The sequence below is a fragment of the Marmota monax genome, unplaced genomic scaffold (genome assembly GCF_021218885.2).
Source record: "Marmota monax isolate L192 unplaced genomic scaffold, Marmota_monax_Labrador192_F-V1.1 WCK01_AAM20220418_F8-fsc00172, whole genome shotgun sequence".
Taxonomy (NCBI): Eukaryota; Metazoa; Chordata; class Mammalia; order Rodentia; family Sciuridae; genus Marmota; species Marmota monax.
This window is the reverse complement of record NW_026693633.1, coordinates 3880967-3906911: the sequence shown is the minus strand read 5'-3', so window position 1 is coordinate 3906911 and position 25945 is coordinate 3880967. Positions and strand designations below refer to the sequence as shown.

The 25945-nt window shown below is 40.5% G+C and overlaps 1 protein-coding gene across 5 annotated transcripts in view; it reads left to right on the top strand.

The window, feature by feature from the left end:
* Nucleotides 1-25945, top strand: part of Tle1 (TLE family member 1, transcriptional corepressor) — a 61270-nt gene that overhangs the window by 5989 nt on the left and 29336 nt on the right. For 3 of the 5 annotated variants that reach the window (XM_046459714.2, XM_046459716.2, XM_046459718.2), the window contains exons 3-6: nucleotides 9258-9462; nucleotides 10198-10214; nucleotides 22137-22253; nucleotides 25709-25762. In XM_046459714.2, coding sequence (XP_046315670.1) covers nucleotides 9258-9462; nucleotides 10198-10214; nucleotides 22137-22253; nucleotides 25709-25762 — 393 coding nt within the window. The remainder of the gene's footprint in view (nucleotides 1-9257; nucleotides 9463-10197; nucleotides 10215-22136; nucleotides 22254-25708; nucleotides 25763-25945) is intronic. The other 2 variants (XM_046459715.2, XM_046459717.2) reach the window with 1 other exon arrangement.

Here is a 25945-nt window from a genome sequence, read left to right as displayed (position 1 = left end):
AAAATACCAGATTTCTAGTTGTGCTGATTGTTAGGTATAAGGAAATGTGAAAAAATTTCCTATAGCAGTGCTTTTGAATTTGGGGAACTCAAGAAATTTAGGGTTCATGTAAGCAAACTTGATTTCTTATTTTCATTTACTTGGCTGTAGTATGACTTATTTCCATGAGTAGAACTCCTGTCTTGGCCTGTGGTGGCTCCAGTTTCTGGTTAGATTTGTGTATTTCCACTTCATAGACAAAATTTATAACACTCTGCTTTCAAGCAACTTAGTATGAAATAAAAGTAGTGGAGGGTATTAGGTGATATCTGTGTGTTTGTGGAGGGGATGGCCCCGAATACAGACTCATGGTGTGTTCACAGGAGGTGACTTTGTGTCCCTAGGAGACTGAGATGTAGACTGGAAGGGCTCTCCACTGTTGCATGAGATGATTGGTTTAAGGATTAGCAAAATGTTGGATTTTTTTTTTCCACCTTTGGCTGTAGCTGTCAGCTGTCTATAGAATTGTAGTGTGTGAAGTTTAAGAGGGTGAGGTTAGCCTCTTATTCTTATGAGTATGTAGCTAATCCCTGGAAAGCCCATCAGTAACCCAGCTGTAAATTTCTTTGTAAAACAAATTCACCCGAGGAGAATAAAGCTGTGTATCCTGTTACCAAGAGAAGACTATATAGCTACAACAAACGGGGATCTTCTAGCTCCACCAATTTAGGTTTAGTGACATACCCTCCACTTGCATTCCAACGGCCTAGTCCTTTCATTAAATTTTCAAAGGGAAGGAGCAGCATTGCAAGGAAGTCTTTTTTATGCCTTTGTCTCCTTTGGTTAATTTTTAAATTTTTTAATTCAGAATACCACTGGGTATCTTTGACAAATGCAGGTCTTGGCCTCAGTATCTGGATTTTTCTGTGTAGTCATAGTTAATAGAAAAGTTGCTGAAGCATTATTTTTAATATTTCTCCACATATTTCATGTGATTTTACTTGATGTCTTTGGAAAAGGCATTTTAAAAATTTTCCCTCTTTATTCAGAAAGAGAAGAATGCTCTAGAATAGAAGCTGAATATCTGTTTTAGGGATTATGTCTCTGTGTGTTTGTTATTGAGATGTAATTACATACTATCAAATCCTTTATTTTAGCTTGCACTTTAGTGGTTTGTAGTATATTTACAAATTTGTGTAACCATCACCAGTTTTATTGTGTAATAAAAATTCTTGAATATTTTTATTATACTCAAAAGAAATCCCATGTCCCCTCCTCTAACCCTTGGCAGTCACCAGTCTCCTTTCTATCACTGTGGATTTACCTATTCTGATCATTTCATATAAATGAAATCATATTTCTATGTTGCCTTTTGAGTTAGGCTCCTTTTACTTAGCTTAATGGCATAAGGTTTTTAAAGTTTTCCAAATTCTGGAATGCACTAGTACTCAAGTCCCCTTTTTTATTGGATGGGTGATCATATTTCATTGTGTCAGTATACCACATTTGTTTATCCATTCATAAGTTTGTGGGCATAACTTCCCATTCTCGTGGTTGTACATGATGTAGGGTTACACTGGGCGTGTATTCATTTTTTTTTTTTTTTTTAAATGGTGTCTTACTCTTTTGCTCGGAGTGGTCTCTAAACTCTTAGGCTCAGGTGATCCTCTTGCCTCTCAGCCTCCCAGTAGCTGGGGCTATAGATGCACATCTCCACACCTGACTGATCATTTATATTTAACTTTCTGAGCCTATTTTCCATAGTGGATGCACCACTTTACATCTACATTTAAAATTCAGTGTATGAGAATTTTGGTTTCTCTGTATCTTCTCCAGCACCTCTTGTCCATCTTTTTGATCGTAGTCATCTAGTTGGGTATGAACTGGTATTTCCTTGTGGTTTTAATTTGCATTTCCTTGGTGGCTAATGATGTTGAACATGTTTTCATCTAAAGCTTGTAGGGTTTTTGAAGTGGATCTACCTAATCATGGGTTTTTAAAACTTAACTTTAATTTAGGCCTTTAAGTCCTGAGGCTCTGATGTTTTCCATGATCATTAGGGTCATTCAGGGAAGGTGGGATGAGCAAGGGCATGGTCATAAGGAATGAGTTGGCCTGTGGATTAGCGGAAAGACAGAGTAAAGATGAGTTCAGATTGTTAAGGTTCAGGCTCTTTGTTTTGGTACACGCCTGCTTATGTGGAATCAATTTTGCTTCTGGTGTTACTTGATGTTTTGATGTATGTATACATTGTGAAATCATCACCATGATCAAGTTAGATAACATATCCTCACATCACTTTACTTCACAGTTACTGGGTGTGTGTGGGTGTGTAGTGAGAATAGTTAAGATCTACCCTGTTAGGCAAATTTCACGTGCACAATACAGTGTTATTAATTGTAGTCCCCGTGCTATACTTTAGATCTCCAGAACTTATCTTGCATAAACTGAAAATTTGTACCCTTTGACCAGTGCTTTCTCATTTCCTCCAACCCTTGGCAACTACAACACCCTTGTACTTTGTGCGAGATTCTACTTATATGTGAGATGGGGTATTTGTCTTTCTGAATCCTCCGTATTTCACTTAGCATATGTCTTCCAGCTTCATCTATGTGGTCACAAATGATACTATTTCCTACCCGCACCCACCCCCCCCTTGGTACTAGGGGCTTGAACCTTGAGGTACTCTTCCATTGAACTACATCACCAGCCCTGTTAATTTTATTTAGAGAACAGGGTCTTGCTAAGTTGCCCAGGCTGGCCTTGAATTTGCAAGCCTCCAGAGTTGTAGGTATTTCAGGCTTTTGCCACTGAGCCTGGCTTATTTCCTGCTTTTTAAAGGCTGAATATAATTTCATTGTGCATATGTATCACGTTTTCCTTATCAGTTCATTTCATGGTGAATTTTTGGGTTGTTTCCATTTCTTGGGTATTGTGAATAAAGCTGCATCAACATGGGAGTGCAGATATTTCCTTTGGACGTGTACCCAGAAATGGGATTGCTGTATCATATAGTTCTATTTTTAATTTTTTGTGGAACCTCCAAATTGTTTTCCATAATGGCTTAACCAGTTTCCTTCCTAGTGACAGTGTAGAAAAGTTCCCCTTTCTTCATACCCTTAACAATATTTAGCTCTTTTCTTTTTAATAATAGCTGTCCAAAGAGGTGTGAGGCCTATCTTATTGTGATTTTGATTTGCATTTCCCTGGTGACTAGTGATAGTGAGCATTTTTTTAAAAAATTATACCTGTTGATCATATTTATGTCTTATGAGAAATGCCTAATTTAGGTCCTTGACCTTTTCTGGGAGGTAGGCCATGTTGGGGATGAAACCCAGCACCTTGCACATGGTAGGCAATTGCTCCTCCTTGACTGAGCTACATCCCCAGACCTGTCCAGTTTTTCAATGGGTTATTATTGGGTGGGTTTTATTTTGTTGTTGCTGCTGCTGTTGTTTGTTTTTCTATTGTTCAGGTGCATTGTTTGCAAAGCCTTTCTCCCTTAGATAGTCCTGGTGTCAATTTCTGGGGACTCCTGCATTGAGATGGGACCTTTCAGTGCACTGTAACCTTTTTTTTTTTTTTTTTTTGTCTTCAAGTGGCTTCAAATTCTTGGCAAAAGTAAGCACTTTCTACCTTTTTATCATCCTTGCCCCTCTTTCCTCCTCTTTACCAGAGAGGCCATTCACATAATGGGAGGTTTGCAGGCAGCTCCTACAGTGTCCTTGATATTACTGCTGCCAAGCAGCCCTTCCCCACTTGCTTACTGATTTTCTGTTTTCTACAGTTCTCCCACAATAAGAACTGAGTGTGTAAAGGAATAAGGAAATAGCAGAAATCATAGAAGAATGATTTGGAGAGAGCTGTCAACAAATGCTGCTTTTCACATTTCTGTCCCCTTTGAAAAGAGTTTACATACCATGTGCTATAAATGCCACTTACTGTCACTCTTAGCATTCAAGATGCCACTTCAGGGCATGGTTTTAGGTCTGATTGGGTCAAGTTTGTGATTTTTGTGACCCAGTTTTTCCTAGGGTTATAAGTGGGTTACATTTCAGAAACTCAAGTTGATTCCCTGGTCAGTGGTATGTAGCCAAGCATCCGTGAGGAAAAGGTGGGTGTTGGCCACCTTTGGGAAGGACCCAGTGTCCTCTTCAGTTGTATAGGCAATTCTGTGGCGATAAGCCATGTGTGTGTTACACCTGTGTTTTAGAAGCCAAAATGTGGAAACCGCTACACCATTACATTACAGCTTTGAATGTAAACAGCAAAGTGAATTTCATTATAGGAACATAATTGACCCAAGCTGCACTAAGTAAAATGTGAATTAAAACTGTAAATGCGTGGCTGTTGTTTGACATGGATGAGGTTACTTTATTCCTTGTGGGTTTTCGGTATCATTAACTCTGGGTTTGGTGTTTGTTTTTCTTGTCTCATTCTCTGCATATTCAGATTGTTTCAGTTAGAGCAAGTGCGTGTATCTCCTTATCCTCAAGCCTAAACCTTTCCATAATTTCCTTTGAGGAAATAATATGTGAAAAGTTCTCAGGGTAGCTCTTTCCCAAATTGTTTTATAAAATATACGAGGGTGTTTGTTGTTGGTGGTGGTGGTTTTTAATTTCGAAATTGTTAGTGGGATCTCTGGAAAGCAGATGTTCATTTTTTTGAGTTGCGACAGGGGCCTCAGATGGTGATGAAGGGACAGTCAAAGCTTGAATGTTGAAAAGTATTTTTATTTCTTAAACAGCAGTTTGTTAGTCATTTGCCATATAAGAACATGAATTCAAATGTAATGGGGCAGGGCTGGGGATGTAGCTCAGTGGTAGGGTGCCTGCCCAGCATGTACAGGGCCCTGGGTTCAGATCCAAGCAGTGCAAAAAGAAACAAAGACAAATGTAATGGGACAGGATTCCAGCTTAGGTCTTGATTGTCATTTCTCAACCTCAGACTGTTGATGATTTGAGTGCAAAAGTTCTCTGTAGTGGAGCACTGTCCTGTGCATGTAGGATGTTCAGTAGCATCCTTGGCCTCTATCTGTTAGATGTCATTAACACCCACCCCTATGTGATAACCATCAATATCTAGACAGTGTTAGGAGTCACATCCCCAGTTATTTTTATTTTTATATTTATGTACCAAGTATTGAACCCAGGGGCATTTAACTACTGGGCTACATCCCCAGCCCTTTAAAAATTTTTTTTTTTTTTTTTTTTTTTTAATTTTAAGACAGGGTCTCACTAAGTTTGCTTAGTGACTAGCTAAGTGTCTGAGGCTGGTCTTGAATCTGTCTTAGCCTCCTGAGTCTTAGTTTTTGAGACGGCACCTCACTAAATTGCTAAAGCTGGCCTTGAGTTTGGATCTTCTGCCTCAGCTTTCCAGTTTTCTTGGGTGCCAGGCATGTACCACAATGTCTGGTTCAGAAACATCTTTACTAGTAGCTATATAAATTATTTTGCTTGTGTTTCCCGCAAGCGTTAACTTTAAAAATAGTTTCCTGATCCTTATAAATTAGTGACCACATGGAAGGTTGAATCTCCCTTGCTGTCATTTTGTAAAACATCTTGTAGTTTTCCAAATGGTGGAAGCAGATTTTGGTCCACAGAGGACATATGTATGTAAGTCCCCCTGATTGTGGAAGCCATTGGGTTTTTGGCTATAGAGCAAAGCCAGTATCACTTTTGCCCTAAAATATATTTTTTAACTGGCATTCATCCTTTTTCCTTTTGGTGAGGGTGGTGAGTATCATATCGTCTTGGGGGGCCATGTTGCATGGACGGTGTGGGCTGCCCTTTTGGAGTTAACCATTTTACTCTTTAAATATGGGCTCTCTATATTCATTTAGATTAATTTTAAATGAAAAAAATACTTTTTACTTATAAAGTATCTACTTCTGGAAACAACCCAGTACTATCTCTGGAAGCTTGATTGTACTTAAAAATTTCCTTGGAAGAGAGCGGGAGCAAATGATGTCCTCCTTTTTTGCAGAGGTAGGGACAGGCATTGAGAAGTGAAATGAAAGAGGTGGTGCTCATGAAATCTATGAACGAACTTACATTGGTCACTGCTGTTAAGGCTGGATAGTGGTGGTGGATCTGTCCCTGGGTGCATGGGACTGGGTGCTTTGGAGAGCATCTCACAGGCTGGGCATGGAGAGAAGGGTGAAGTATCCAGTGGAAACTGCCCTCTTTTGTGCTGGCAACAGGACTGGGTTGCTGGAGTTACAGGAGAAATGCTCTTTAGAGCGTGTTTTACAAAACAGAAATTTGCAAGTCCTCCCACTGGCTCAGAGCTTCCTGGCTAGACTGCTGTGAATGAGTCTCATCTGGGAAAATGGGAGTCCAGTACCTATGTTTCCTGCCTTAAGATTGTTCTCAGCTCAGGCTGGATAATGAGCATGGATATATTATAGTATCCAGGAGCACTGCCCAGCAGGATCAAGAGATAGAATGTGAGGCAGTAGATCCCCATCTCCTGGAACCACAGCATCTTCCACAGTGGGGACCCATCTGGTTGCTACTTACTATTTCTAGTTTGATAAGATTTTCCTTTTCTTCATGAAGTTGGGAGGTGGGGGACGCAGCAGCAGCATTCGAGATGGCTGAGCTCAGGATGAAAGAACCCAATGCCTGTTTCTTCTAGTGATAGACAGCTATTTTCTTCAGGGGGCCTGGAAAGCCAGAGTAGGGTAGACATGGGAGTTCTCTGTGGCCAGGTATGCTGTTGAATGTCCCTGTTGCTGGTTATCAGCTTAACTGTTGGGTTTAAAGCATAGATCTACACAGATTACTTCACAGCTGTGACAAAGCCCTGTTGTTACATAAGCTAGTCCTTCTTTTCAGTAATATGTCAGGGTCTGCTTTCCCATTTATATTTCTGGAGGCTAACCTGGACTTTGGGGGTAAAGTCTCTACTTCCATTTCGTGTTTCCAGATACAAATCTGGTACATTTGATCCCATCTCCAAAGGGGCCCTTCCAGTGGCTCCATTCTGGATATTTTGGGGAGTGGGGATGCAGAGAGGGGATAGAATGCTGTCTTCCACCCTGTAGTTACATCTCTTCCCCTCTGCTTGGCCTCTCTCATCTTCTTTTAATCAGTGCCGTGCTTAATTACCCCGCTGCACTTGCTTGTGTATGCATCATTGCCTTCCCCCCCAGAAGCCGGACATAGCTCTTACTCTCCAAGTAATGATAGTAATTGCTGGTAGGGCAGACCTGCTCCTCATCCTTCTCTGAGCACATTTCTTATGGCAGGTGTCTAGTTCCTAATTAAGTGCTAATGAGCATGCCTAGTGGACCGTGATGCCGCTGCCAGCTTCTTCAGTTTTATGTCTCACTGCTGCCCAGCCCTTAGAAAGTGACAGAGCAAGATTTAGTGTCTTTGGGATGACAGGAAGGCGATTTTACACATAAAGAAATTGTTATTATGATCTCAGATGGTGAATGAGTAGTTTTTAAATGCTTTTCAGGAATGCTGTTAAGGTCACTCCCCACCCCTTTTCCATTTCTCCCTCTAATTTCAGTGAGGCTCTCTAAAAAAGGAATGGAAGTTTAAAGATGTTGCACTCTTAAAGATTTTTTTTTTTATGTCCACCATGGTGGTGCAGGCCTATAATCCAGCAACTCAGGAGGCTGAGGCAGGAGGATTGCAAGTTGGAGGTCAGCCTCAGCAACTTAGCCAGACCGAGTCTCAAAAAATAAAAAGTTGGGGTTGTAGCTCAGGAGTGGAGCCGCCCCTGAGTTCAACCCCCCTGTATGTACAATGTGCACAAAAATTTCTTTTAAAGGTTATAGGAGTGGTTGAACATTTACTGTATAATTGCAGCAGCTACTGCTTTCTGATTTTAAGATGGTGATTTATTCTTGGGTGGGAAGCATGTTTGGGTCTCAACTAAAAATCTGTGGTCTGGGTGGAAGTGACTGTAGATCTGGCATGAAGATTTAATATATTCAGTACGTGCAAAGGGATGATAAATAAAACGAGTAATTGAGTCCCAGGGAAGTGAGCACAAATCAGAATCTTAAGAATTTTCTAACATTACACCTTAGAAATTGAGCTTTAATCGTTTTTACTGTCTCATCAAAAACGCGTTTTATGTTGGACAGCTGAAATGTGTCCAGATTTATGATGCAGGGACCATTTCTTGGATACTTTACATGCTTTTAAATATAATATATGAGAGAAGCGGTTCTGTATAATGTGAACAGATTTATGACCTTTGGAGTGGGTGATGCGACAGAGGCCCAGTGCTGTGGTGGGTGGGGGCCCCGGGTCTCCCTGACTGGAGTCCCATACCGGTCAGTGAGACGTGTTTTCCTTGTCAAACTTCTTATCCTCTCTGGGTCCCAGTGTCAGTGTTTTCATCTGTTACAGGAAGAGTGGAGTTGAGGTAGGGGGTTTGGGAGAAAGGGCCCGTAAGCAAAGCTTTATCTCTGAGGTTTCTTTTAGCTGTCACGACCCCTGACCCCCACCCCCAAGGAACGGTATGAGAAGGAGTGCAGCTCTATGGGGCTTTGGAAATGACTGCAGTCCTTTGCTGCCTCAGGTGGGGGGAAAACCTCAGTAGTGCCTTTGAGCCTGGGTTCCTTCTGAGAAATGGGAACATCGTGCTTTCTCACAGTTCAGGGAGGACTTGGTGACACAGGGACACATAAGCCTGAATGGTGCTGGAGAGAGAGCTAGACACTACTTTGTTTTTTTGGGGGGGCTTCTGTTGATTGAAGGTAACATTTGATTTTGTCTCATCATAGCTTGTGTTAGGGTAAAGTGCAATGACCAGGTCACTGGGACTAGTCAGGGTGTGGTTGTTGCACTGTCGGTTGAACGTTACTACCCCCAACTCCACTGCTCGGAAATCAAGAGGAGACTTAAAATCTGCAGCATCTTAGATTCAGTGACACACTGGATTTTGTCCCTGGAGGCGCTTAGAGATGAAACTTGTGTTTAAGTGTTTACTGACTTAGCCAGACTTGCTTTATCATAAGCATCTCTACTCCCAGGGCATGAGATATGCCAGGAAGTGACAGTGTAGATCGGAGGGTTTGATTTTTGGGATGGTGGGGAGAAGTTATTGCAAGGGTGAAAGCTTTTGATGAATTGAAAGTACTAATCTTATTTTCCCCCCTTTCTTCCCTGTCTCTGTCCCTTCTGTGTGTATGTCCAACGTCCTGTCTGTTTCTTGCATCCTCTCTTGTGTTTCTCCCCTCTGGGTGTGCTTCATCCCCACCACCACCACGTCCTCCTCCTGTTCCCCCATCCTCTTCTCACCACCACGAACAGCAGCAGCAGTTGCAAGCTCAGCATCTTTCTCATGGCCATGGACCCCCGGTACCCCTAACGCCTCACCCTTCAGGACTGCAGCCTCCTGGCATCCCGCCCCTCGGGGGCAGTGCCAGCCTTCTCGCGCTGTCTAGTGCTCTGAGTGGGCAGTCTCACTTGGCAATAAAAGATGACAAGAAGCACCATGATGCAGAGCACCACAGAGGTGAGAGGCCGGGCAAACCGGATTAGGACTTTGACCTCATACTCAGTGCTGCAAAGTTGCGTGCATCGCTAACGAAAGCCCCAACCTATACAGAGAGCAAACAATGAGATAAGAGGAACTGTCGCAAAGCTTTCACTGACACACAATTCAATTCACCCTGGAAGTTTGCAGGGTTTGCCGTGGGCATCGTAGATTTCTCGATCTCACTAGATTTGCAGGCATCTTGACATCTTGGCAACTGCCTAGTTAATGCCAGTGGCCTGTACCATATTATGGAAAACTGTTAACTGCTTAATTGGGTAATTTTCAAAGAAAGTAATGTTGTTAAATGGGGCGAAATAAGAAGTTAAATTTGAAAGTGAATGTGTTCAAATGAAAGGTTTGATAATTGCATCTGTTACTACTTAGTTTCATAGGCTTTAATTCTAGTATGCATTAAATATTGGGCAAAATTGCACTTGACTAATTTTTTGAAGAAAAGTAATTTATTCTGTCAAGAAATTAAAAAAAAATAGGCTTTGTGAATGGTTAAACTGTAAATCTTATGTTTACAAAATACTGTAATTTTCAGGAAATCACTGTATTAGGAATGTGCAATGACTTATATAAATAAAAGCCATTTTTAAAACTGTTTGGGGCTTGTGTTCTAATTATTCCCCCCTTTTTTTTATTTCTGTTCTTGCCTCTGTGTCTGAACGGGCATGTCTGTGCGTTTCTTGGTAACCTCGGGAGCAGACAGAGAGCCGGGCACAGTAAGTACCCCAGCGCCTGCTGCACACAAACACAGCCCCAACACCTGCCAGCGCCCTCTGCGAACTCAGCGCAGTCAGGCCCACACTCCCCATCTCTCATTGACCTGGGTTTTTCTTTTTCTTCTAATTAAAAGTATTTGTCTTCTATGACTATTTCCCCTCTTGTCTTTTTTTTTTTTTAAACAAAATTTGTGTTAGACGAGAGGGGCATGATTTGGAGGTGAAGCTGTTTGCAGTAATTGCTTACCTGGAAATACACTTTGATCTGTATGTATCCAGGACCCACTTTAAAAATAGGCTTATCATTGCATTCTGAGACCTGGTTTCATGTAGTTTAAGAATATTCATTTTTATCTTAAATCAGCTTTACAGGCAAGAAGTCACCATCCATATGTGAAGTAAGTTAGTGATGTGTTGCTTCTACTTAAACCATTCATTATCCTCTGCAAACACATCTTAGTTGCTAGGTTTCCATATCTAGTTTTCTTTGTATAATTGTTCTTGGAGTACGAACTTGAATTTCCATTTTATTTTAGATATCTAAGCATCTGAGCAAATGCTTACAAACAAGGAAATTCAGTGGGCAGGGATATGTGCTTACAGAGCTCATCTTTTCACCAGACTAAATCGTACCCATTTTATATGATGCACATTTGGATTACACACGCATCTGCTAGTTAGCTGTGGGTATACCTGTGTTGCAAATGCATCTCTCAAATATCATGGAGCGAATAATGAATGAAAACTTTACCCTCTTCACTTAGGATTGCTACAGTTTTTGCCTCTTTCCCCTTCTTTCTGAACATAACACTATTTTAACCATTTTTAAGACCGTAAAAAATGTGATACTGAATTTTGGAATTATTCTGATACTTTTTCTTCTCATGCTGAGGATGGAATCCAGGGTCCTTAGCATGCCAAGCAAGCGCTTTACTACCGAGCTGTACCTCCCAGCCCTGTTCTGATACTTTGTTGTTAGGAGTTTGGGCAGAAGACATAATTTTTTTCAGTTTGATAATTTTTTTATTTCCCCCTCTCCCTCCTCTGTCTAGAAAAATAGTTGCTTTTAAAATTGTCTTTGAGACAGATCTTTGTGTGCTTCATGTATTAGGATATGTTTAGAGGAGGGGCATGGTTAATGGCAGAGGTCGCTAGTTTTTAAAATTTTCATACTACAAGTTTTCTCTGGAGAACATTGGGAGTGGAAAGGGAGGGACAATATGTTATAGCTAGGAAATAAAATACCCAACACACAAAGTACACGTTTAAGTAAACTTGCTTTGATTTATGGAGATGACCTTTATATGTTTTGCCGTCTCGGTATTCCTATAGCTCATCATTATTTTCTGCCAGGTTCATTCAGTAGAGTATCATATCAGACCTAACCCTGGACCAGAAAGCACATGGCAGAAGAAGTTTCGTTGGAAAAGCCCATGTTTACCATTTTGGGGGTTTTTTGGGACTTATTTTTTAGCTCTGGGACTGACTTCTTATCCAACTTCCCCCCTCATTATTACTTTTAGACCTCAAATGACTATATTGACTTACACTACATGTAAGGCACTGTGGGATGGGTCTGCAGTTTAAGAGGTATGTAGGCATGTAGCACAATACCTTTTTCAGAAAACTGAGGAGAGATGACAGAAATACAGAAAAACAGAAGAATAGAAAGTTTCAGCAGAAGTTGTGTAACATTGGCATCACAGTTGTGGGAGAGATGCAGCATGCCTTGTGGCTCTGAAATGCTGGAGCTGTGAACTCTGAGGTTTGCACACTGAGGCTGGTACAGGTGTTCCTCACACCTCTGCATATGTCTATATTTCAGTGTCCAGTAATTTTGTTTATTGGCTGAAAAACCTTATTTATTGGGGGAGTTTACTTCATTGGGTGGAGGGAGGTTGATTAGTGTGTCCTTAAAAGAAATACAAATAAGTTCTTGAATTTCAGGGGACTGTATTGTTTTTAAGTGCACATATTCAAGTTAGTAGTCAGTCAACTCTCCAGTCAAAATGGAGTGGGTCATTGCATAAGCTGATCTGTGCAATAATGTAAATGAAGTGGTGACTTACGTGTTATTGACTTGTATGTTTTTTCATATCAAATTTGTAACGAGTTTTAGGGGTCATTTCAATGAATGTTTTCAGAATAGTACGAGTACCTGTGTTCTCTGCCTAATTACTGCAGAATGGTGGTGGTGATATGAAATGGGAAGACTGCACTAACTTTAACTGAAATATTTAATTCAGTCTGTAAAGAGGAGTTAAATTGTTCACTGTCCCCATAAGGGGGATTTTGCATTACAGTTATATAAAATTAAAGAGCTCTTCAAACTTGGTATAAAATTGAGTACAAGAAACGGTGAATAATGTCATGTGTGTACTATTAGGCCCTAAAATATAAAAATATACATAAAATATATATAAAAATAGGAACTCACTTATTTAATAAAGTGGTTTGAATTATGAAGTCTGATTTCACTTGGCAGAGAAGTCAATTGATTGCACTGCTGCCTCTTTTTTTTTTAAGCCAACAGAGGTAAAGGGCCTCTGGAGCAATGTTTTTCAAAACTTATGGTCTCAGATGTTTGTTTCTCCCTTCAAATTAAAATTGAGGACCCCTAATAACTTGTTTTTCTTGATTTTTTTATTGAATTGGAAGAAAAAATTTAAATCACTGTAGGATAAGTATCATTAATGAGAAACCCCATTTTCCAAAACAAATTTTTTAGGGTGAATTGGCATTCTTTTACATGTTTGCAAACTTCTTTAGTGCCTGGCTTAAAAGAGGTTAGCTAGTTTCTGATCAGCTTCTGTATTTGATTTGTTATGATACAATTGTTTTTGTTGTTTGGGAAGGAAATCTGCCATAATAGAGATCAAGGGTCTCTGGAACACTCATGGGTCCTTGGACCAAACTCTGAGAACCTCAGCTCTCAATGAGACTAAGACTTATTATTACCTTTTTCTGTTCTATGTTGAATATACTTAAATCAAGTGCCCCCAAAATTCAGAGACTTAGGTGAATCTAGATGGAATTGCCGATATGTTTGGATTTTTAGCTGTGAGCCTAAAATGGGTTGGTAGATTGTGTGTGTGTGTGTGTGTGTGTGTGTGTGTGTGTGTGTGTGAGAGAGAGAGAGAGAAAGAGAGAGAGGATTATTCAGTTTACTTGTTTAAGCTTTTATGGTAGGAAAACAAATGAGCCTTAATATAAGCAATCTGTTTTGATGTAAAACCTGGAAAATGAAAGTAATAACAGTGAAAATATGAATACTTAAGTTCCTGTTTCTGAGCAGGGGACATGATGAAGCCAGTAATTTTTTAGGGATGTTCTGTGTTTTTGTGCTTGGTTTTAAATTTGACTCTTTTTTAATTCTTTGAACCTCTTTCTTTCTTCCTTTTTTTTTCTTTTAATGTATAAGTTTCCTTATGAGAGCAGCTGCTGAGCAAAGATAGATGAAATGACCTTAAGAAAGGCTGTTATTTCTTCAGTAGTATATGATAGTAATAAAAAACTTTAGATGTTTCAATTAATTTAAAGATAAAGAGCATTAGATGTTGGCTGAATGAAATGTCATTTAAATACATCTGCTTGAAAGACTTGGGACTACAGAATCAACAAAGAGTTGTGGCTTTTAATGAATACAGTAATGTGTGTTTAAAAAAGACCTTGATTCAGTTAATAAATGCTTGCTGAGCACTCAATATGTGCCAAGCATGGTTTGAGGTGGTACATACATTTGCTGCCATTTTTCATTCATTCCCCTTAATATCACAGATAAATGACTTCTGTAATAACACTGAAATCTAATTCATGTGATTGGTATTTGAAAAAACAAGGAGTACCCTGGGGTGTCTGGGGAGACTCTAGAGGATAGATAGGATGTGTTCATTTAGGCAGGGCTCATGATTGGGCTCTGAAGGTGTGTGCATGCTTGTTGTGGGTCAGTGACCTTGTGTGTGGTTCTGGGGACAGATCAGATCTCAGCAAAATTTTAAAAGGGGTTCCTGATCCAGAAAAGTTTGAGCACTATTTACCTACCTTGTCAGTCAGAAGTCAGCACCATCATTTTATCAGTGAGACAGCTCAAGGAGACTGGTGCTTCTAGTCACATGGTTACATGATAATAGAGGTTGAGATTTAGATCATGTCCTAGGGACTGTGCTGTCACTCCATAACTGACCTTGAAAAGCTTCAGGGGTTCATGTTTGGAACTTAAAGGTAGTCATGGCAACCAAAATGGTCACTTCCCCTCCCCCCCCCTTTTCCAGCTTTTCTTGACTAGCTAATTGACAGAGCTGGGATTAGCTCCAAATTCAGAACCACCCAAAGTTTTTATTTTCTTAGAATGACATTAAATGTTATAGAGGATCAGAAGGAAATTAAGACCTTTTTTTTTTTTTTTTTTTTTTTTTTTAGAAATTAGTATGGGTCTTTTTCCTGAAAATTTTTGAGCCACAACAGCATTTAAGGGTGGTAAAAAGAAGATGAATTTTGGTGAAGGCAGATCCCTGGGAGTTTCTGGCTCTTAGGCAAGGCTCCCCTCTGTAACTGGTGAGTACAGTAGTGGTTGCCCAGCAGAGCAGGCGGGTGCTTCAGGAGTGGTCCTCACCCATTTGCAGAGTAGCAGCAAGGCGATAAGTGCTTTATCACTTGCAGTTAATGCAATTATTTGTGGTTCCTTCCTTGTAATCCCAGTGGCTAAGGGGAGGCTAAGGCAGGAGGATCGCAAGTTCAGAGCTAGGGTCAGCAACTTAGGCTGTAGGTAACTTAAGGAGATCCTGTCTCAAAAAATAAAAAGGACAGGGGGATGAGGATCAATGATAAAGTGTCTTTGCGTTCAATCCCTAGTACCAAAAACACACAAATTGTATCGGGGTGCAGTAATTTGCTAGATCTACCTGGGAAAGTTAGCAAGACCCCATGTCAAAATAAATTTAAAAGGACTCAGTGCCATGCCCCCCACCTCCAAAAAAATGCAGATTTTATCAGGAACTCTGTGAAAGTGAGAATCTGTGTCTTGGGGCACTTACTGATGGTTCTTTGTGTCAGCATCTTGAAATAGCCCAGCTCTTATTAACTCATCACTTTCACCTAACTTACAGGGACTAGCAAGAACTATTTTTGTCCGGTTTTTTTGGGGGGTGGGGGGGCTGGGGGAAGCTACCGGGGATTGAACTCAGGGCCTCTTGACCACTCAGCCACATCCCCAGTCCTATTTTGCATTTTAGTTAGAGACAAAGAGTCTCACTGAGTTGCTTAGCACCTCACTTTTTGCAAAGGTTGGCTTTGAACTTACCATCCTCCTGCCTCAGCCTCCCCAACCACTGGGATTATAGGCATGCCCCACCATGCCCAGTGCATGAACTGTTTTGCCCAAACATTTATGGGTTAATTTTGACCTGGCGTGTCAAACTATGGCCTGGAAATAAAGGCTAATATTTAGATGAGTCACCTAAAATGTCAATTTTTAGACACAGAAGAGAACACTTAAGTGTTCTTAAGCTGTTGCCTCTGCAGGTTTCTCTTGTGGGATTTTAAACTGTGCTTAAAATACAGATCCTCTTTGGGAAAACTGACATCACTGCTGAGAGTAGGATGAATTCCTGAAGAAAGAAAAGGTCTTGGTTGTTGGGGGTTGTGTGCACCTGTACCAGGTAGAGGTGTGTTTCATGTAAGTGCAGCCACTTACCAGATGTATGCTGGGGTCTGGGTGTAATTAAAACCAGGTTTAACTCACAGCAATTGCAGTGAAAAAAGGGATCTTCATGCTAAAAAAAAAAGCAGGTAGAGAACATTTTTCTTTCTTCCTAAGTCATTTTTACACTTCAGTTTTTTGTTTTGTTTTATAGTGGCAGGGATTGCTTAACCACTGAGCTGTATCCTTTGCCTTTTTATTTTTTGTTTTGAGAATGGATCTTGCTGAGTTGCTTAGGGCCTCACTTAGTACTCGAGCCTGACTTTGAACTTCCTGTCCTTCTGCCTCAGCCTCCCAAGTTGCTGGCATTATAGGGGTGTGCCACCACACTCTGCTTGCCTAGCTGAGAAACTGTTTTTAAGTAATTATATTTATTGTCTCCTGCAGCCTTTATATTTCTTTTGTTTTGCTTTACCTGGAGGAGATAAAAGGACACAAGGGGTATGAGATTGACAGGGAAGGCATTATTTGACTTTAGGTGCCGACCACCTCCAGTATACACTGGCTCTTTACTTCATCTTAGCAGAACATCCACTTTTCCTGAGTCCTCCTGAGTCAGCCATCTGCATTTGACAGTGTGAGTTCCTAGGTGGAGGTTCAGCAACTCTGTTCTTTCCTATATTTTGCACGTGAGCTAGGAAGCACAAATACACAACCTTCAGACCTGCTACAGTCCAGTGTTCTGAGCTGTGATGTGCTTGCCACGTGGACACATTCTCTACTTTCTACATGTTGTTGACAACTGAGGATCCCATTAGTTTTATGGGTTAAAAGTACATTTGTCGAAATGTCAGGGAAGAATACATGAGTGACCAGTTGGACGGCAGCAAAAAAGTACAGCGCAGGGTGATGGCTTAATTGGTACCAGGTGTAGATGGAGCAGGCACACAGATGTGTTGGGGTGCGCAGTTACCTAATTGTTTTAATGTTCACAGAGAAGCTAATTGTCAGTGTAGAGTATGCTAGCAAATTAGGTTCCCACTGTCTTAGTGTAACTGAGGATAAATGAAGTGTCACGAGTTTCCAATCTGTACCTCTGACACAAACACTTTTCCTGCGGGGAAGAGAAAGTTCCCAAGGGGAATCAGTGTGGCAGCTAAAGAAAACCATTTGAATAATGTGCATTATTTTCACATTAGGGAAACCCATCTAGCTCTGCTGTATCCATGAGTGGGTTTTCCTTTCAGATTTGCTTCTGGTGGTTTCAAGGTTTAAAACTTGTTGGCAGAAGAGTTGCTCTGAGTCCTCGAGATACATGAAGGCTGCTGTCACTAGTGTTTGGTAGCATTACAGCATTGACAGTGTAACATTTCATTAAACCTTTCTTTCATAGTTTCTGGAGTTATTTTCCAGATTTGTTTCAATAGACAAGAACAGCCATTACTGTTAGATTGCTAAAGAAAGCAAAATTCCTGGAACAAGACCATAAAAGACTGGGCTTTATCCTTATTGAAGCACTGAGGGTTTTGCTATATTTATCTTGAGTGTTCAGAGCATAAAATGTGAACATCCCTTTCTAAAATGGTCAACATGAGGGTAATACAAAGTCCAAATCTTGATGTTTTCTTTTTATTCTTCTGGTTACTCTCTGAAGTTCAGTAGACTCTTCTACTTTCATTGTAAGTTCTTAAATGGAGGTGTGATTTTATAATTGTATTGGGATCTTTGGTTTTTGTTTTATCTAATAGGCTGTATTGGCCGCTTCTGCCCACTGGGTTCAAACACTTGGCCAACTGTCTAGTTAACTTGCACCTATTCCACCACTGCAGGGGGAGGTTGGGTTCCCACAGTTAGGAAATTGTGCTCTGGTTTGTCTCAAGAGAGAGCATGCAGGTCCTGTTAAGGGAAAATCTTTTTCTTCTGACAAGCTCTCTGCCTCACATAGCCATTCTGCTCTGTTGGGTGGATGTGGACCCTTAAGAAGCATCTAATTATAATACCAAACAATTTACCTGTTGCCCCTGAAGGTGTTCTCTAAGATTTGATGTTCTCAAAAGAATTCTAGGTTTTCTTAAGAGGGGGAGAGGTCCTTTCTTGCTGTGGAGCATGCCTTTCCTGTCCCTTAACCTGCATCTGATCATCTCAGTTGTAGTTTCTATGTGTAAATGCAGCCAGGCTTCTTTCTTTTGCTAGCACTGAGCATTCTGGGAGGATCTTTTCTTTCCTTTTTGAGGCTTATCAGATTTGCCTTTCCCTGTACCATTTTACTTGGCTCTACATCCTTAAGCGTGTGCAACCATAAGGTGTAGAACATCATTATGGTTTTAGAATTTAAGTTTGTTTTGAAAACACTGTGTTTTCGGATCTTGATTTGCTCAGGTTTGTAATATCTCCCCTAGGCTATATAACTCCCTATTTTGAGTTCCTATAAAAACACAGGTAAATAAGATGATTTTGTTTATTTCTTAACAAAATCTTAAAGAGAAACTTATATACAGTCTGGAAATCCTAGTGCTTGGGACATTTGTGATAGAAGTCTGCCCAGTATTTACAGTGTTTGGAAAGTCCTGGCAGATATGTAAATTTCACCAGCTGCAAGGTGAAATAAAACACTGAGTTTCTTGGCTGGGACGAGAGTCTGTCAATCAGTGTGATAACAGTGGTTCTCATGTTGATCAAAAAAGTCTTATTCATAATTAAATATTTATTTGGCAGATAAATATTTGAAAAATGAATTCCACTTGATGAATGCTATTTGGTAGATTGAAATCTTTAAAAAAAAAAAAAAAGGACTCTGGGAGGAGACATCTGCAGTGGCAAATAGGTCTGTAAAACTGTTACCTGTGGGGATTGGCAGCCTGAGGGACTGATGCTGAGTATAGGTGGACTGCTGTGGTTCTACTGGGCTCCTTGATAGGATATAGCTTAGGTTATGAGCAGCAGGATTTATGAGGAATTTTGAACTATTCTCAGTTAATTTTATTTTATTTTTATTTTGAAAAATTATTACTGCTAGTTAGTGGCAGATTCTCACTGTGTTGACCAGGCTGATCAGTTCATTTTAAAGTAGGCTGTAAAATGTCCAGTTTTTATAGTTACATGTTGTATTTTTGAAGTGATAGGCATAGAACCAGATTGTTGACTGTTGGTTAGGAGGAGTATCAGAGAAGCAGGCGTGAGACATTGTCAAAATGTTAAACACGGCAGTTTAAAGAGCCAGTGTGGGTTTTAAGTGATTTTTACTTGGGTATAAGTGTTCTGGGTACAGAATCTGAGCTGAGAAATCTCCAGGCTGGGAGGGGTGGCACTTCGACATAATTGGACTCTGTAGGTGGTAGGAAGAGCTGCTCTAGGCAAATCACCCTGGCTTGGACATCATAGTGCTCCAGATAAAATGAGGGGGATGAAAAGTATCTCTTGAAGGTTGTTTTGGTCTCTTTCCTGGTTTGAGTCTAATTGTCTGGAATGTATGTGACTTTTTAAGTTACTTAAAGCAAAACAACCTCAGTTTCATTCTTTTGCAATTCGGTCTCCTCTTAAATGTTTTTCAGTATGTACAATAGTTACCCTATCAACACAGAATCCTAAATTTTGAAGAAGCTAAAGGATTTTCAGTCGATATCAGGTATCGTCTCTTAATACTTGAGATTCATACGAGTGGTTTATCGTGACTGGCAAAATGGCTGTGTTCCACCCTTCAGCCAAGGAAGAAGTAGCAGATGGTGCATGAAGGAAAAATATTTTGGGTATCTTGAGACATGTAGCAATACCCACGAAGTCACTTTGGGTTTCTGGAGAACAAATGAGGGAACGACAAAGATAAGGATCCCCTAGACAGTAGTTAAGAAACCAGACGGTTGCTGTTGGCTGCCAGTGCAGCTCATTAGGCTGGAACTGTTTGCTTATATCTAGAACAACCACCAGAGCAGTGTCAGGACTAGAAAGTCGGCCAGTCACCCACAGAACTGGGTTGCAGGAAACAAAGGTTCAAGGACGTGGTGTGTTTTTGGTGGGGTGGTGCTGCACAGCAGTGGGAGCCCGGGATGCCCTGGATCTCACCCCCATGACTTTTCAGCCCCCACCCCTTTGCTGCCCTGTTTTGAGTGGGTCTTACAGCATCAAAGGTATGAAGAGACATCTTGTTTCGCAACTTGTTGAAGTCTGCCTGTTGAATGGGGCCAATTTTCAGATAAAGCAGGGATGCTAATTACCAGCCCAGTCCAAATTTAGAGGAACTTCAGAGCTTTTCAAAACCCATTCAGATTATAGACTTCATTTAAGCTGCTCGTGCGGAAGTTACAGTAATGACTTCTAACTTGTAGAAGCAGAGGCCTGAGAGCCTTAAAGGGCCAGCTGTAGAGATGTTTCTAACACTGTGTAGCTCCTAACAGAGGTACACTTTACTTTTGACGTTCCCAATTCCACTAACATGATTTTTAAAATAAGACGTTAAGAAACCATTTTGGAATGGTGAGTGGTTTGGATGCCTGGTGCTAATCACACAGGAGGGCTGTAAAGATAGCCTCGTGGAAAGAGACTTTGAAATTGCAGCGGACCTGGATTCTTTGACATGTTTCGCTGGGTACCTGTGCAGATGGGAAGTAGAGTGAGATATGTGCCTTTCCCTTGCTGCATTTGCAGAGCCGGAGGAGACTTTGGGGCTGAAATGATTTAGAACAGAGGCAGGTGTATTTAAGCACTTCCTGGAGTTGTGTTAATTCTACCGCATCCTTTGTCAGGCTGAGGGACTGGGTTGAAGAGGTTAGTTTTTAGCAGACATTTATGAAGGTAATTAGTTCAGGGATGCAGCCATCTCACCTTTCAGCCCCAGCCCCTGTGGTAAAGCCATTACTTTGAGCTTCTCCATATTGAATTGCCTAGTTCCCTCTACCTCCTTTTATCTGATCCTCCTGGCATTTGTGTAGCTTCAACAGTCAGGAATAAAAGAGCTCAGCTCACTTTAGAATCAGCCCCTGAAGTGGGCCACGAGGCTTCGTGTTGCCTTCTGGTCCTCCGTTTTGATTTCCTCCTGTGTGAGGTTGAGCTGGGAGCACTCCCATGGTGGGGTCCAGGTTTTTCCCAGGGGAGATTTGAGAGCCAGCCACCTGGCTGATTGATTACCTCTGTCTGGTGGGGATCAAAAACTCATGGCCTTAAAAAATGGACCATAAGATTTTTTGCTGCTGGTATATATTGTCACCTCCGATGTGGTCTAACCTGAAGATTTCCCCTGCCCTTTTTTATTTTAAATTGTGACACAGGAAGGTAGCATAATTGTCTGTTGGCCTGGACACCTGCTTTTAGTTCTCAAACATCTTTCAGAAATTGGGGTTATCTGGGCTTTGTGAAGGGAGGTTTTTGCACAGCTCATTCACAGTCGTTCAGGGCAGTAACACATCACTGAACAAATTGCCTCCTTGCATATGCTAATCCTGCACTTAAAAGAACTCATTGTAACATGTTCTCATGCCTTAGCCTGAGGGGAGATGGGAATTGAAAGGATGTCAGATCATGTCATGTGACCCCAAAATATCTCAAATGCCTGTTTTCTTTGGGTCAACTGTTCGCACTCAGCATATGCCAATGAAAGTATCCTGTGTGGCTGGTGGAAGAGATTAGTCCTTGTTCCTGCTTTGTGTGTGGGAGCTGGTCTTGCTATTGAAGCGTCACAGGCTGAGATTTCTTCCCCTGTGGGACTTAAGTTTCAGTGCTTCTGGCGAGCAACACCAAATCTTATTTTCAACAATAAATTAAAAGAATTCAAAAGTTCCTTTATCGTTGCCATGGAAAATGTGATTTGCCTTTTAGGAAACCATGCTGTTAATCCCACCTGTTTCTTTTGTGTCTGTTTAGAGTGGTACACAGTGACTCTTAAGAGTTATGGAATATGCCTAGTGGCGCAATCTCAAGATTTGCTTATCAGTCCTTCATATTCTTGACAGAGTAAACACACATCCACTCACAAACAGCAAGCTCCCAATTTCTCCAACACCAGATAGAACAGGAGCACATTTAGAGTGAGCAGAGCCTGAAGGATTCACCAGGATTTGTAAGGTTTGATACCAAAGGCAGGGTCCTTTTAAGTGGGGAAAGCTCTTTAAATGTTTGCCATCAAAGTCTTCAGACAGATGACTTAAATGGAATAAAAGGTTGTATAGGTATCACCTTTCTAAAACAGTTCCCACTTCCAGGTAGGGTTTTCATGTGTATAAAGAGACCGGCAAAGAAGCCTTTGAGAGAAAGATATATATACATTTTTTTTTTTTTTTTTTTTTGTCTTATAGAGTAATTCCCTTTTGGTCCCAGACAGTCTAAGAGGTACAGATAAACGCAGAAATGGGCCTGAATTTTCCAACGACATCAAAAAACGGAAGGTGGATGATAAGGATTCTAGCCACTATGTAAGTAAATAAAGGACTTTGAATACTATTTGTTTGCTTACTACCTACTTTCTACGTGAATGTCTAAGTGTAATCTAGAATTTCCATTATAATTCCACATCCCTTAAGGTAAGGGTAAGTTCAGAGCTGGGCATGGTAGTACATGCCTATATCTGAGCCTCCTGGGAGACTGAAGGATCAAAAGTTTGTGATCAGCCTGGGCAACTTAATGAAACCCTGTCTCAAATTAAAAGACAAAGAAAAAAAGGCTGGGAATGTATATAGCTCAGTGGTGTTAAGGCTTACCTTGAGTGTGCCAGGCCCGGGGTTCTGTCGCCTGCATACACACAAAAGAAAACATTAAAAAGAGGTAAACTCTTATATTGTAGAATATTCTTTTCCTTTAGGGCTGCAAATTATGCTTCTTTTGGACTTAATTTTACATTTTAAACTGTCTTAGTTATTCTTCACTTAATCTTAGCCAGAAGTTCAAGAAGTGATCTGCCAGAAGGACTTTGAAAATTTAGGTGTGGCTTTGTGGACCATATGGCTGCACTGGGCCCTGCTTCTAGAAAGGTCTCATCCTACCATCATTGAAATCTCAGTTTTTGAATGAGGGCTTTGCATTTTCATTTTGTCTTGGACCTTGCAAATTTGGTAGCCACTTATGCACAAATAGAGTAAAAAATTTTAAGCCAGGCGAAGTGGTGCACACCTGTAACTGCAGGGGCTCAGGAGCCTGAGGTAGGAGGATTGCAAGTTCAAAGCCAGCCTCAGCAATTTAATTAGAACCTGTCTCAAAATAATAAAAAATTTAAAAAGGCTGGGGTTGTGCCTCAGTGGTTAGCCCCTGAGTTCAATCCCTGGTACCAAAAAAAGAAAAAAAAAAATGGCAGCACAGAATATTTTTCAAGATGCTCTTCAGCTAAAATATCCAGGCTTATGTTAGGTTTAAGGTAGAGTTTATGGTCTTCTGCAGTGGGTGATCTTAGTCCGTGGTAAAAACAGATGAAACATCAGAGGATCTAGTTCACACCCTGCAGATGAGATCGCTCACCTGGTTGACGGACGAGAATTCAACATAGATCCATAGAAGTCACATTCAGAGGAGAGCAAGTCAGGCCAAGTGGCCATTGGCTCTGGCCCTGGAATCATAAACATTATTGCCATGATTTAGCTTGGACTTGCCCTGCATGTCTCCACCAGTGAGTTCTCAGGAACAATATGAGAGTAGGATCCTGAATTGGGCCACTTCTTGTCATCCCTGGTGGAAGAAGTGTCTACTGGGCAGACTGTGGAAGTTTAAACACTGACCTCGACCTTCTGAGGCTTGCTCATGCCAATAGCTAGCAACAGGTAACATTTCTTGAGCGCCAGTTCAAACTAGTTCCAGCTGCCCTGTGTTTTTATATGGGTTATTTCACTGGATTCTTACTGTAACCCATTGAGTTAGCTACCGTCATCTCCATTTCGTACATAAAGAAACTGTGGCCTGGACCTTCAAAGTGGTTTGCCAGAGGTCCTGGCTAGTGGCAGAGCCTAGAGGCAGTCTGACTCAACCAAAATTTGTGCTCTTAATCAAAATTCCTACATCTAGTCCCACACAGGATTGGTATTTTTCCACAGTTCCTCAAATCAGTCCTTTTTGTACTATGGTGTAATAATATCCTAAGAACCAGAGTCATTGGTTCTCCCTGCCCCAGCCCAAGCTTTTTAATACATACCTTCTCCCCTTATCTGCTGCCCAGTGCTGATGTCCCATGTGTGCATTTCCCTTTGAAAAACTAATTTCAGAGTTCCATTAGAGAGGGCAGGAAGGCTCAGGAATAGAGGGAGGTAGGACAACAGGTCCTAAAATATCCTAATTTGATCATTACACAGTGTATACATGTATTGAATTACTACGCATGTATCCCATGTAAACATGTATAATTATGTGTCAATTAGAAAAATAAATTTTTTCTTTAATGTTAAAAAGAGTAATATTTTAAGAATTTGTTTGCTACTTTTTAACCAGTTTAACCTATATACTGCACAGTTATTTTTATAATTTTTTTTTTTTTCTAAAAGGGAAACCCTTTTATTTTGTATTCTTTTGCCACACACTTAACACCATAGAACATTTGTGGCTCTCTGTGGGCTTTCCTGCGAGAAAACAAATTTTCTTTATTATTAGTTTTTCTCTCTTCTTTATGAAAACATTTTTTTGAATAGACTGTTATTTTGTATTACCCCGGCTTCCTCATTGGTTGTAATTTTATGTTGTTACTGGTGAATTGCATGGTGCCTTCATAACAATGACTAAAGTATATCTTCTAACACATTATTGAAGAAAGTGAATAGGGTCTCCCACGTGCAGTTCTGGGTATGGTTGGGAAACAACATTTGAGATCTGAATTTAGAGTCGAAGACTAGCTTGGACTGTGGGTTCACGGAAGGCCATTGTGGGTAATGTTTGCACTTGTATGTATTAACATTTCTCAAATATTCTTTGTATAATCCTAATGACAGTGACATCAGAAAAAGAATTGTTTAGATCATAAATTTGGGTTCTACTTATTTTTTAAGAATTTGGACCCATCAAGAGGTCCTAATTTCCACATGCTTATTGTATTTCTCTGCACTAAAGGATATAAGGGTTTTTGAGTAAAATAAAAAACAAGAGTTTTACAGCCTGCCCCAAACTTTGATGGAGGAGTCATCACATCATTAACTGAGCAGCTTTTCTGAATCTCTTCCAAACTCAGTACAACCCCAGAATTTCTTCTGATTAGCAGATTTTACAGTTCTATTGAAGAGTCAATAAAAATCCTACTGCAGAATGGCAATGCCCTCCAAACACTGCCATCTGTATTCCTTCCATCTCTCCGAAAAGCTGATTGCTGAAGAGGTTTATTCTTGACATGAGATTGGATCTTTTTTGTTTTCTGCTGTAACTAGAAACCCCATGGAAAAATGGGTTAAGTGAATTTGTGTCTGTTATATGAATTGTCTATGAGCGCCAGATTGGCTGGCCATCTGCCTTCAAGGTGAGACGTATAAAGATAATGACATGAAATTGTGTACTTAATTTGAAAATCAAATGGAAGAAGAATGCGCATGTAAGGGTATGCAGATATCAGATTATAAGCAAGATTTTAGATCACAGAAAAGATCTAGATATTTATTGAAAACATTTATTATGCCTTTATAGTGCACCATATTTTTGCAACTTGCCTTCTCCTGTAAGCAAATCGTGATTGGAGAGCTGGTTTGCTACTGCAGCAGAATTCCTGAGAGCAGCTTTGCATAGCTTCGGGTCAGATGAGAAGGGGAAGGTGGTATTAATGGGAAGGGTTGGCAATCTGGAAGTGAGCCCACAGGCATGTTCCATGTAGTTTTCTAGCTTGTGTGCCACCAAGAACTATAGAAAGAAGTTTAACTATGTTCACATCCATTCTTAGTCTTCATGAGACAGTAAAATTTCTTTTTTTCAGGACAGCGATGGTGACAAAAGCGATGACAACTTAGTTGTGGATGTGTCCAATGAGGTAATCATTGTTTTTGTCAAAAAGTGTATCTTCAGAATAACTGGCATAGTTCTAATGTGAGAAAAGCCCAATAGCAAATGTATGAAGTAGAACCACAGTGTCTTTTGCATTTGTATTCGTTAAGAACCTAATGGTTGTATGTGGATGGAGCAATAATAGTCTTAACTGACATAAATTATTATT